Genomic DNA, 14,695 nt, shown 5'->3' on the forward strand with positions numbered 1-14,695 from the left:
TGGAAGCACCAGGTTTTCCATGGTGGTCTAGCTTCAATTGACCCATGATTTCAACTATGAAAATACTAAATTCTCCACAAAACCCCGTCTGATTAATGTATGGCGTGAATTCATGCTCATATAGAATAAGACGCTAGTAATAATCTAGATTAGTGCAAAATTAAGTGTGTATGCAGAGCAATGCAACATAAAAAATAACCAACTTATTGATTGAAATTAGAAAGAAATTAATAGATATATGAGTGAACATGAAGATATATAAAATGTAAAAATAAGCAAAGGCGAGACAGAGATAAGTAAAAAAGGGTGTTTTTCTTTTCAGATGATGAGTGAAGAAATTAGATAGTCAGTCAATCATACCCAACCTAAAATCTGACATATTTGTGCATCGGTTCAAGTTCCCACGACATATTAATACAATGAGATGTAACTATCAAGACAAATGTCAGAGAATTCGAAGGAGGAAATCATAATGCCTTGAAATATTACTACTCGTAACTAGATAGTTGCATTAAATAAATATAATTTGAATAATATATATGATACTAACGGATTCAAAGAAACACCCTTATACTCTGGAGTCTGATAGTTATTCTTAACTTGGACTGGATATTGTGAAAAAATAAATTCTTTCCATTAAATAATATCCAAAGAATTCCAGTATAAAAATATAATCCAGGGCGTTTTCGATCTTATATTTTTAACTTACAGAAATACATGGTACCTATTTCATGCTTATGGCTAGTGGGATTAAGCCTTGTCTTTAGGAGAAGATTGAAACAGGTATTATCCCTGATGGCAAAGGATGATGGGCACTCAGTATCACGAATTGGTGTGAGTTGAAAACATGATTGACAGAACTATAGTATACTACCGTAATGATTGAATTTAAGATGGTGGCTTTCAGATTTTTGCTCGAAATTAAATTATAAGGCGATATATAGACTCTAAGCAGTTAGGAGTGAATAAGAACCTGACAATAGTTAATTATGAAGACGCTCGAAATTAACGAATATGATAAGATGGAAGAATAGCGAACAAACTTTAGCGACTAGAAAGGTGTTTAGTTTTCTTATGAAGAAGAATAATAATAATAATAGAAAACAAATCCAGTCAAAATATTTATGATATTTTTTAACCTGGCTTGTGAACCTTTCAAAGTAAATTAAACATCCGTGAGATTTAAAATCAAAGAACCGAATGTATGGACATTCATTCACATCATTTGTACAAATCATTCTTCTATCCTAATTTCTAACTCAATTCCTAATTCTATTTCGATCCTTTATAAGTTTATTCATCATGTAAAAATTAAGATCCATTCTAATTTTTGTCATTACACGTAATCTATTAGTTATTCATATTAGTTGTATTCTGAGTGACTGATAACTGGGTAAGAATTTCCCAACGTCACTTGTAGAGTCGTTCCAGAACGTCTGCAGATAACAGTTGCATCAGGTAAACTAGTAAGCGTCACTACTTAGTGGTATCTAAAGGTAATGTGTTAGTTACAAGGTCTGAAGATCGTAGTTTCAATCCCAGGTGAGATCTTTTCTGGTGTACACTGTTGTAGAAGCCTACACATAAAGGTTGAAACAGATTTTCAATGATACCTGCTGATGTCAGTATGTATTGTCAATTATCTAAAATAGAAGTAAATATTCATATTCGAATAGATACTACTAGTTAGGATTTTATAAAAAAAATAAGCGACAGAAAGTGAACACAGTCTGAAATGACCTTACTGATTACATCAATTACATTTAAAAATCTGGCATATATAATGATTTCGATAGTGTTTAATGAAAAGGAAATGTGCACATATATACCTGCAAAATAAATTCGGATGGGCCATATAATTAGCAAACATTTCTAGCAAAGAATATTCCGCCAAAATAAACGTAGGGAAAACTACCTACATAGAAAGAAGGAAGTATATAATAGCAGAGATATACATTTTATATAATACATAGTGATTAATCATGAAAGTTTACTTCAAAAGATCATTGCATAATGATTGATTGTCATAAATACAATACATATACACAAATTAATTTAGTAAATAGATTTTGTTGTAGCTAGTCTGCAATGAAAAGTAATGGGTAACAAAATGTCTATCGTTTGATATATAGATATGTGAGAATACGATAAAGAGTTGAGAATGTTGCCATAAAACAAATATGACCTAGTTATCATTTTTTTGCAAAAGTACTGTTATTCTCATGAGTTTATCACATGACTTCTACTTTTTCCACGAGCTTGATTATAAATTCCATTTCTTTGCTTCTTATTTGATCTTTACTTATTCAGCTAATTAAGTTTGTGTACAAGTATTACATAAAGCATATTACTAATAATATCCGATTCTTAAACATTCTGTTTTGGCAACCATTTGAACAATTTTCTATTCAAAAATTCTTTCACAATTATTGTTTTTCTATTGATCTTTCATAGTTGAAATCATGAGTCAATTGAAGCTAGACCACCATCGAAAACCTGGAAGCACTGGACAGCCGTTTTGTTCTATTATGGGACTCCCCAGCAGTGCGCATCCACGATCCCGCTCTCGCGAGATCCACATCAATACCATCAAAATTAAACTAGACTACCTTAAAAATACTGATTTTGTTAAATTAAGGCTATTTATGTGTACAATGTTGATATTAGTTACAGAGTACGTTTTAAAAGTGGAACATCGGATAAAAATGTTGTGAATCATCATTAATTGAAATTTTTAGGGCATATGCAGTTACGTTCACCATGTAACCAAGATACTATGCTTTTTAGGGTATTGTGAGGTTTAAAATTTACTAAACGAAGGTCATTGAGTCCTGTACACTTTCTGTTGGGTGTCCATGAGATGACTGTAATTCAGGACTAGGGCAGTTATATGACATTCTTCACATAATCGATCCCCATGATACATATACATTTATTTTTTATCTTCATCCAAACCTGAAATATAACATTGTAGAATATACTTTCTATTTCACAAAGACATTAGTTTTATTCGACTTTTATTAATATTATTTTTACTGTTATACTACTATTTTAGACCTGGGCGTAGATGTTATACCTTGACATGGTTGTTGGGCTTGCATGGTGTGATGACCCAATTGAAATATATTGTTAAGAATACTTTTCTATTTAGGTCCAACAGTATTAAGCAGGTTGGTCGGAGAAGCACAAAATTAAAAGCGACAAATTAACGGTTCACGGGTGAAATCGTACTGTCGACTGCACAAGGTGTAACGGTAGGAGGATATTTCCGTCAGACAACCAGCATTCCCTCTTCTACAATGAAACAAGAGGGTTAGTAAATCTCGATACTAAAAATAGCACACCTCATCTTGTTCCATGAATTATTATCGTTAGTGGAAGGGCACTAAAAGCATAGAGGTAAAATGCCAAGAAATATTCACAGAAAGGTCTTACTCCTTGAGTTTTTCGCCGCTGTAACACTCCTGAGTTTTCAAGATCACCCTTAAGGCAAGTTTCTTTTCTAGGTACCTTGAGAAAAAGTATCGTTTCACGGTGTGGGTAATTGAGTAATGGTAACCGGCCTTATACCTCCAACAATACTAGAGATCTGCTTCTATAAAAATAAAGCCCAACCTTCTTGGTAATTAGTTATTTTAATTATTATTTTGGTAGGACTATAATTTATAGATGGACCAATCAAATTTAAGATAGCAGGTCTTTGGTGTGAAATTCATTCAACCATATCACTAAATAGCATTTCGGAATTACAGCTGATGTCAATTCGTGATGAAAATCTTAATTCTTATTTCTAACTCTAATATCCAACCGCAAATCCAAATCTTAGTTCCTCACTCTAAATTTTAACTCTACTAAGTAAGTGGACACTCACAAGGTCATTTAACCATCGCTCAAAGGTCGTCCATAGATTATAATCTCACCACTGATACTTATCAATCCATCTCTAGTTGTTAGTCATCGAACATAGCATAATATTTGACAAGCGAAAAAACGTGTCAACTATTTCATTAGTAAAATTTCTCAAACGTAGTTCGAATTGGCGACAGAAAACACTTACGTACTTACACACAAACACATTTGCGTATGAAACACCAAAGTATAATTGATTTTCTTAAAAAACAAAAACATCTGAACCAGATGTCACACCATGATATCTATGTTCAATAAAGTAAACACTCAGTCACAAATGCTACTGATGTGAGTGATGCATTATTGAGTGAATCATTAGTGGCATACCCGTAATGGAAAGCTTCAAAAATATGCGCACCTATTAGTAACTGTCAATTAAAAGCATCATAATAATTACCATCATAGATATTTCTAAAAACATAACAATGCACAATTTTAAACCAATAAAGAACAGTCTGGAACATTAGGCAAATTACTTTTGGTATTTCTAGTATCTACTTTGATCTATTTTGATATCGATATGAAATAACTATACAACTAACAAATGAACTAATTATAGTTTATGTTGGAATATTTCAAAAACCGATAGAGAATAGATGAAGAGAAAACCGTCAGTAGATAATTAGTAAGGGTCTTTAATTTCCAAAATTTGATATTTTAAGCCTGTGATTGATCAGTCTCTGTTTTCTTAGATATGTATGCTTAGTGGATTTCCTTGATCTAATGTTGTATCACAAGTTTAAGTATATTTGATAAATAGCTAACAGTAAAATTCAGGATGCGTTTGAACCAAAAGATACGGGGTATGACAGCCAATGTAAACAACAACACTAGGATGCGCAGGTATATATATCTAGCTGACGTTTCCCTAACAGGACGAGATGCAAATCCTAGATTCTCTTGCTAACCAATCACCAAATATGCTAAAGTAATAGATAGACAGATAAAGAAATATAATAACTAATCAAATTACAATATACCTATCTCTCACCTTGGTTAATTCCATACCAATTTTTAATTGAGAAAGTAAGTGTAAAATGACTTTTTTGTTATGTTCATCATTCTCGTCATCATCATTATATGAATTCATAATTTGTTTTTGTGAACTATTATTACCATTGTTGTTAGCAAAAGCTTCATTGTCATCATTACAGTTATCATCTATTTCATCTTCATCGTTTGGTATATCTCTGTAATTAATTTGCATATCTTTTATAGGCGGTGGAAATGTAGAGAGAATACTTTTCATTTCTTCTGATAGTTGAACACTACTACGAACAATAGTATAGAATAGAATAAAAACTGATAAAAACTATATTTAATGCCATATGCAATGTTATACAGAACAAAATGATAGTTAACTTAGATTATTTATGTGTTAAGAAAATTAATGCAGGATTGTTTTAAACAATCATAAAATTTTGAACAATAATAATCACGTGATCATTAGTGAGAGAGTTAATTCCCAGAGTTATAGTGAGAAGGGGTGACTAGTGGAGTTCAACCCAGTCAGGTGTGAGGCCGTTACCAACCAATGGTATTGGAAGATTGTTGGGGAGATCCAGAGTATTTATCGAAAAAAGAATATTATATTTAATGTTTGAGTTGGGAATTAGATGCAAGAACTATTACAACCAAATTGGTGAGATTATAATTTATGGACGACCTTAGAGTGACTCCAACGTGACCTTGAGGGAACTCACTCACCTACTACTATCTGAAGATTATACATTAGTGTGGGAAATCAGAATCTGGATTTAGAGTTAGATGTTAGGGTTACGAATTAGAGTTAGGGTTCTCGTTACAAACTGACGTTAGCTGTAATGCTATTCAGACATATGAATGAATGAATTTTGTGCTGAAATCCAAGACCCGCTATCTTACATCTGATTGGTTCGTTCATAAATTATAGTCTCACCATAGACTTTGATAAAAAAGATAAACAATAGGTACACACTTCTCTTCCATTATAGAGCGCAATTCGTTAGGAAGAAATAAGGAAATTTTGACAATAAAAACAATATTAAAGACGATTATTCACCTGCAACATTGTTTCACTGTGAATTTTCCTTAGAATACGTAAATATAACTGTTAAGTATCCTTAATAAGGCCTAGTATTCTGTTATCATTCAGTAGTCTTGGACACTTTAGCCGACTAGTTCCCAAATTTAAACACGACTTTCACAGAATGTAAATATATTTCAGGCAAAACAGAAAGTTAGTTAAGTAACTAAATTCCACTGTATGCATAAACTTTGCACATGAATATTCTAAAGACTTCTCAGCTCAGCCATGGGCACTGATTTTTTTGGAGTGAACCAATTAGAGTGCTCCAAAGTAATCTCTAAAACATGTTTTGATCAAATATCTATCCTGCTAACGATGAATACATTATTTTGTAATAATCTAACCAGTATGAGGTCTTAATTTACAGATCAAGATCACTAAGCCAGAGATTTTTAGACTTTCTACTGCTTGGGAATACAATTACGTTGCTTTTTTTCTACAACAACATAATTCCGATTATGAATATTAATAAGGTTATATTATTCTTTATCGACAATCTACAATCCAGAAAATCAATTACATTTACACGTGTTTTGAAGAACACATACAGTAAGTAAATCAGTAGTCATGTTAAGAAAAAAAAGCACTACACTATAAACTAAACAAAATATACTACCAAACAAATAAACTTGACAATATGAACAAAGTTCATAAGAAAAGATAAAAACACAATCTAAACAACTGATAATCAATGCTTTAATCCTCAAGATCACCGGTTTGATCACCTTGAATAATAATAATAATGATAATACAAGAAAACAGTGTAAGATCAAAATAAAATATACCTTGAAAGGCCATTAGAAATATTCATATCATTGATTTTTTGAGATTCAGATGAGTCAACCACAGTATTAAATACACAAGGATACAAACTTGTACTGTCTGTAGTATTGGAAATATACGATTTAGCCTGAGCGAAACAAAAAAAATGAATGAAGGACATAATGTTTTAATATCAATACTTAACAGTGTCCAAGAGCATTGAAGAACAGGAGGAATATTTCATTTTGCTCAAGACTTGTTAGTCGAATGTAGTTAATTCCACGAATGGGATTCAAACTTAGCAGCTTTTAGTAAATTTGGTATGTGTTGAGTGATAGAACCTAGTACTCGTATCTAATTTTATGTGAGATTAGTTGGCTGGATATAGATGCATCTCAGTGTTGATGTTCACATTGAGACTGGAACGCCAATGAACTATCCATTGAGCCATTATATCCAGACAGTAACTAACTAATACCAGAAGAGTTTGCTTCACATTTAACACTCTTCATTGACCTACTTTTAGTGGTAATGAAAATCTGTTACCATTAAAATCATTTAAAAAAATAATTTGTACATATTTTATTTACTTGTTACTAGAAGAAATAGTGAATTATGTGAAGATCAATAAAGAGGTATTTGGAGTATCATCCCTTAGTGATTAGTATCAGTTCTAGACGATGGAGCGACTGGTTATTAGTTAAGGTACTTCAGTTTAAACAGACGTCTGGTATGACTACCCCTTACATATATAGTGTGATTTAAAGCTGAGTAAATAAATTTATTCACATTGAGAATCGTTTAAATAAGTAAGTTTTAGTTCATACGCTGTTAAACAACTAAATAACCACTGATCGTAATGTCACACTGAACAAACAATAATCAACTGTGATGAAAATTCATCATAATTGCATTAATACACTAAGCTGTTTTACGTATTGTAAACAGAATAATGAACAAAGTTAGGTATAAACTTTTCGTCCTCTCAATTTCGTAAACAACAGTAATGTCGCGATAAGGCTGTGAGTAGGACTTTCCTGACAGAGGCTATATACGCGTGGTCATGTGAGAGCATCTCGAAAGGCAGAGCGAACTCTTCCCACTCTCGGCCGTACCAGGGCATTTGGAGGTGGGAAAATATTACAGGTTAGTTGAAACGATAAAACACATAGATATCTATATTATAAGGTTATTATTATTCTTATATAAATGAACATTATCTTATAAACACCAATTATATTATTTCTTCTTAATGGAAAAAAAGGACAAAAGAAATCAAATCTATTACTAACCGTTTTACCATTTTCTACTACACTTGTTATATCTTGATGTTTGATTAATTCCATACAACGTTTTAAACAATCTAATGTTGCTTGACTTGTTGCTTTTGATAAAAGAAGATTCTGTTTGTTTGTTTTTGAAAAAAATAGGTAAATATTTGCCATTAATATTAATTCAATCATAATTAAATTCGGAGTATATTACATAACATATCGAATTATACAATATCTAGTCATAGTTTTGAAAAAGAATGTTGAGTAGTAAACTTAATTTCTAAAAATAAAATTTTTCAAATCAGTTAATACTTTAGTTTGATTCAATGCAAATATTCCTCGACTGATCACCTTTTCTGCAAACTATGAACGTAAATAACTTACAAAGGTACTAGCTATATTGTTTCGAACGTTGTCATAGACACCGAAAACGTGTTCTTGAGTACGTTTTATGTGGTAGCGTTTCAATACCTTGAAGCGTTGAGAGCCATCAGAAATTATGAAATGGCCATTTATGAAGTGATTAAAAAACAATGATGAAATGCACCACATGTCACTAATAAGTTAATTAAGTTACTTTACGAAAAACCGCATGGCATAAAGTAGACAGTAATGAAATAGCCAACTTCAATTTTTTTTAATATTTAAAATATAAAGACGTTTGTATTGTCATCAAGAAATTAAATTGAGAAAATTAAGATAATGATTTGATCTTACTGTACACTTACAAAACATTTGCTATTGACATTGCGTAAATTAAACCTAACTGCACAATTCCTAAACACAATAACTGTTTTACATTGTTGCATACACATATAAGTTTTCTTATCATAATTATATACTGATCGACTTCATAGATTGAACAATGTATAGTTGAAAACAATTGTTATGTTGATAAATCTGCGAAATTATGCAACAACTACCTATTTAACTATAAATTACTATACTGAAGAGTACGAAATTGCGTTTATAGTTGATGCCGTCTCAAAATGAAACACAACGACTCTATTGTATTTGAAAATATTACCCAAGTATAAATATTATTTCATTCTTTCCATTCAATGTTTATTCATTTAAGAAAGAGTAAACTGTTATTCATTCACTAATTCTTGACGTTTAGCGTGAATAATATATACCCTATTTATTATCTTATCACAATAGTTTATTCATATGTTTACACATATATAACGATCATTACAAGCTCAAACGATAAGTTAAAATAACTTATGGAAATAATAAAATAGCAATCAGTTTCATCCTCGTACATTTTCATCACTACAGGTCAGGAATCACAATAACCGTGCAATAGATGTCAATCAGTGTTTTTATCCTATTATTCAACATAACATGTTAAGGAAATAGATGGAATAAGTATAAAGGATGTTCAAACTACTTAATTCATGAAGTATATATATGTAGTAATCAGTTTATCTATATTTTAGTTTATATAAAAAGATATTTCCCGGTTATGTAACAAAAATAAATGAATATCTAAAAGTTACTATGAGTTAATCAAGTATAATTTGATATTATAATAGTAAAGTTGTGAGAAAGATAACTATTGAAAAGTAAACTCCTTTTTACATAATACAGATTGATTTATGTGTTAGAGTCGAGGATTTTATGGGTTTTGAAATCTTTTCAGCCAACAATTTACTAAGTTAAAGTCGACCAACTTCTTGAATTAATAAAATGCTAAAAATACTCAAATATTTTGAACTACAATAATGAAACCTAGGACAATATGAAGAAGTAATATGTGATAAAACGACAAATGTACGTGTTATTATTCAGTTAGTGGTCAAATATTGGTAAAAAAATATGCACGATACAATCCTTGAACAAATGATATTGACCAGAGAGAATATATCACTGAATGACTGATATTTTATACATGGATATATATGCCATATTATTAAATAATAAAAGTAATATAGAACACAAAATTGTTAAAGTATACTTTTCTGATATACCAGATAAATGTAAGATAGCGGCACTCTTATCACTGTGCAGGATTCAAAACGTAAAAACGGATAGATTGTATTTTATTAAGCGAAAAGTTAGAAGTGGGTCAGACCTACCAATAGTTAGTAAGTATGAGACACTTAAAATTAACAAGCATTAAAACAATGAGTTTGAACTTGTTCGGTGAGACTGTAATTTATGGACTTTTCAGCAACGCTAAAATGACCTTGAAATGTCCATTTACTAACGTTAAATGAGGGTTATATATTACTGTGAAGAATTAGGATTCGGATTTACAGTTGAATGTTAGGGTTAGGAATTAGATTTAATGTTTTCATCACGAACTGACATCAGCTATGATGCCAAAATTGGATTTAACCGAACGGGTGAATAAATTTAGCGCCAAAATTCAAGATCTGCTACCCTAAATTTGATTGGTTCATCCATAAATTATAGTCTCGCCTTGAAATCAAATAACCATCTGGGTAATTGTTTATTAACTTGACTAAAAACCAATCTCGCCAACTCTAGTCATAGCTTTTGATACTAACCCTGAACTTTTTTTCGTTTCTATGTATTTAATTACTTATGTCTCTTAGGTCCTGATTGGTAGGAAATTGGCTTTACTTTTTCAAAATCATTTAAAAGACGCTATAGATAGTCAATGAAATATACTCTTAATTGTAAACTGTTTAAGTGTATCAAATAAGAAGAAAAAGTTCTATTTATGGAAAACAACTTACTTTGAATACATCAGTAATTTCCGGACTTCGAATGTAGGTTCTCTAATCGCGTAAAGAACAGACAAAGAATTTTTAAAACATATTATTAAGTAATGATAAGAGATAGAATTTGAGTAACCGGAATACGGTAGGTGAAACTGGATTAAACCTAATTACTCAAAATGTATAAGTAGGGAGCGCTCAAACAAAAAGAGTCACAACCCTGAATTTATTAAATGTAAAGGCTTTACTTTTGTGCATCCGAAGGTAGATATTACAATTTTAGACAGTGGAATAGAAATTTATAACAAGTAACGAATAAAACTCAATAATTACTGTATATTTGAATTTATGAGTCGATTTAAGCTACATCACTGTTGAAAACCTGGTTTTTATGAATTCAACTATTAAAATTAGCACAATCTCCACAAACTCCCATTCTGATCATAATTATTGTATATGTTAGCAGCACAGAGTTTTGACTATTGCATGCTCCAGAGAAGATTATGTCGGAGAATGCTAACTGATCTATTTTTCTATCAATCAGTGCTAAGGGATTGTAAAGACACTAGAATATTCCTATGTAGATTTTATGTAAGCAATAATGTTCTTGATACATCAATTTTTCTGTTTCAATTTTTGAATTACATTTTCGTTCGCTTTCAATTTTAGTCGAGTAAAATGGTGTGTCCAGTAGCAGATATAACAGTATGGTACGTAACATACCGTGATTTGTAAAAATTTAATACAGCTACACTTAACTCCTGTAATACCAGAGTAAGTTGGAATAAAGGGCTAGGGTGAACAGACTAAGATATAGAAATTTCAGTTCATGAGGTAATTGGTTGTTCACTTGAACTACGTCGATAGGTGCTGGCTTCCGCGTTTGATGTAGTGCCTCCTCCATCAAAAGACAATATTCATGATCAATGGTTCAAGCCGTTGGGTGATATGGTGTAATATTGGTCACAGTGGTGCAGTTGTTATTACTCATTATCTAACTTTCTCAAAACCTTAAGTTACTTGTCACTTCCATTCCTTAATCGCATCGATTTATTTTGAACTGTATTTCTTGAGCGTTTAAAATCCACTTCTATTAGATATTTTTCATTTTATCCTTTTTATATTGTTGATTTCTTTCTCATTGTCCCAATGTATGACGACAACGTAAATTGACACATACTTGTACAAGGTCCTAATGTTCATAATAGCTGACTGACTTTACTGTCATAAATCAATACAGATCAGAAAGTACTTTTACAAATATACACTATGTTTCTTAGTTCGAAAAAAAACGTCAACAACAATATATACATGACATACATCAATAACAGTGGAGAGTGCATGATTTTCAAACTCTAACTGACGAAATAATTCTCCAAGTTGAACTCGTGGATCAGATGGGCGACCAGGACAGAATACGGGGAATGTACTAGCGCTTAAAAGGAAAAGAAATAGATATTTATTTCAACTATCTTAAAATGTAAGCACACAAATTAATGCTAATCACTAAATGTACACCACTAAACAAAAAGAAAACTATTTATCAAAGATAATCTACGTATTATTCAAGATTTCAATTGTAAAAGAATGTCTTCAGTTTTAGTTTGATGTAGACTTATTAATCATTGATAAGATGGGTAAAATGTTTTACAAAATCTATATCCTCCAATCACTTGTATTGTATAGTTATATTTATATCTCATATTTTAAACATAAGTACATTATGATGAGCGGTGCCCGAGATCTGATGCCGATATACAACTTGCTATGCTCTAATCCCACTCCGGCTGGCCACTTCAGCGAAACAGGCAATAGGAGAAGAGGAAGCTTATTGAGATACCGAATAACATGCATAAACATATATATACACAATAATTATAAGCAAAGATGGATAGCGGCTAGTTGTGGAATCCAGGACGTTTATTTATTTAAACACATCAATATTGGTACAAAAAAGCACCAGATAAATATGCGTCGCACAAATCTCATTCGATTTGTGTGAGGGCTGTGGTACTGCCCAGGTGCCCAAACTGAAGCAGATGGTTTTCTTGGGGGGCCACACCAGAAGCCTTAAAGGTCTAGTCCACAAGGCAGTGGAGCATCGTGAGGAGATGCAGTCCCATGGTAGCCTGTGACCAACAAGAGGTTCATACCCCATTTGTTCCCTCAGGATCCTGGAGCCCATGTGCACCATTGGTTTGGAATCAGGGTTTTCCAACTCCCCTAGGTGAACTCGCTATGTCCACCAACCCGGTTAAAGCGCCGGACATTCGCTTTTCGTCCTCTCAATTTTGTAAACAACAGTAATATCGCGATAAGGTAGTGAGTAGGACTTCCCTGGCAGCGGCTGTATACGCGTGTCCATGTGACAGTGTTTGGAGAGGGAGAGCTGACTCTCCCCACTCTCGGCCGTACCAGGGCATTTGGGGACGTGCTTTCGTCCTACTTGGGACTGGTCACCTGGATGTACCTGCATCCTTCGGGACTCAAACCCAGTATCGTTCGCTTTAAACGCTATCGCGTGAGTAAAAAGCCTCTGTATATACGCTTACAATTCGGAGGCGATGCACCTAGTGAAATGCAAAGACTGATGTTACGCAAATCGATCCAAAGAACTTTTAATGCAGGTGAACTAAAATTAATGTTTTTCACATGTACAATGAACACTCCAAGGTTGAAAGATAAATTGCCTAGACTAACCACTTCTTTCTGTATCCATCAATTCAACTGCTCCTGTGGAGCAAGTTATATTGGCAGATGTTCTAGGAATTTGTATATTCGGGCTTACACAAAGGTCTAGTTAAAACTGTTCACAGCTCCATTTAAGCCCATTTAATTCAAACGGGACATTCAACCAACATGGCGCAATCTTTTACAATAATATATCGTGTTAACAGAAGTCTGCTTAAATCCGTCAGACTGAGAATCTTGCAGACGGCTGAAGCAATTGCTATTCGGATCAAAAAGGCAGAGATTTGCATCCTAAAGAAATATGTTCAGCAGCTCCTTTTATCCTGATCAACTTCAGGGTCAACTTGTTAATAATCAATTCTGTAATATGGTGACTTTAAACTTATCCACACATCGTACCATTGTCATTATTATTATTACACTTGCTAACCATTTTGAGAAATTTATTCAGCATTCTCCCCTATCTACTATATCTGACCTAGTACATATTATTCTACATATTACGTAATTTTCGATTTGTAATTACGCTATTCACTATCTCACCCCATGTTGAGCATATTTATTCTGATCATTATTTGCCTTACAATTTAATTTCCTTTATAAACTGATTCAAGTTAACACTTCGCATAAGTGATCCCAACATTAACGATTCGATTTGATTTAACAAACAATCCTTAATTCACATATTATAATTTTAAATGATGTACTCTACCTTAAACCTGTCCAATTTTATGGATTATTAATTTGGATTTATAATTGTAGAACCTGATGAGAAATTATTGAAAAGAGTATTCTTCGTTCATATAATTGTGTTTTAATACAGTGGGAATTTTTCAGCAATATTAAATTTTGTTGACTCATTTTTCCTATCCTCTAGTTATTGTTTGGTATGTTATTTATGTCACTTACATGTATGTATTTCATTTGTAAAAGAACAAATAAATATCGGAATGGGGATTTGTGAAGATCGTAGTAATTTTAATAGTCAAAAACATGAGTCGACCTAAGCTAGACCGCCATTGAAAACACTAGACAGCCGAATAATCCTAGTATGGGGCTCCACAGCAGAGCGTATACGCGACCCCGCGTATATTGTATAACTGTTCAGTAACTAGATCATATATATCTATATTCCTCTTATTATAAGCTTCATTTTGACCCATAGATTATTATCATACGATTTACTGTTCCTAAGTTATGTTCAGTTTATTGATTACGGTCTCCCACGTCCACAGCCACTTTTTGGCTTGATCTTGTGCAAATGTTATTTCCCATTTTATGGTGTGGTGTGGTCTGTTTGG

At 32.3% G+C, this 14,695-nt stretch overlaps 1 protein-coding gene across 2 annotated transcripts in view; it reads right to left on the reverse strand.

Moving 5' to 3' along the window:
• The window catches only part of Smp_156000.1, a gene marked incomplete at both ends in the record, with an annotated part of 26,023 nt that extends 17,938 nt beyond the window's left edge, over positions 1-8,085 (reverse strand). For both annotated transcript variants that reach the window (XM_018793840.1, XM_018793841.1), the window contains 4 exons: positions 1,830-1,915; positions 4,901-5,180; positions 6,763-6,887; positions 8,032-8,085. In XM_018793840.1, the coding sequence (XP_018648312.1) occupies positions 1,830-1,915; positions 4,901-5,180; positions 6,763-6,887; positions 8,032-8,085 (545 nt within the window). The remainder of the gene's footprint in view (positions 1-1,829; positions 1,916-4,900; positions 5,181-6,762; positions 6,888-8,031) is intronic.
• Between the last annotated feature and the right edge of the window lie 6,610 nt (positions 8,086-14,695).

The sequence above is a fragment of the Schistosoma mansoni genome, chromosome 1, assembly GCF_000237925.1.
Source record: "Schistosoma mansoni strain Puerto Rico chromosome 1, complete genome".
NCBI lineage: Eukaryota > Metazoa > Platyhelminthes > Trematoda > Strigeidida > Schistosomatidae > Schistosoma > Schistosoma mansoni.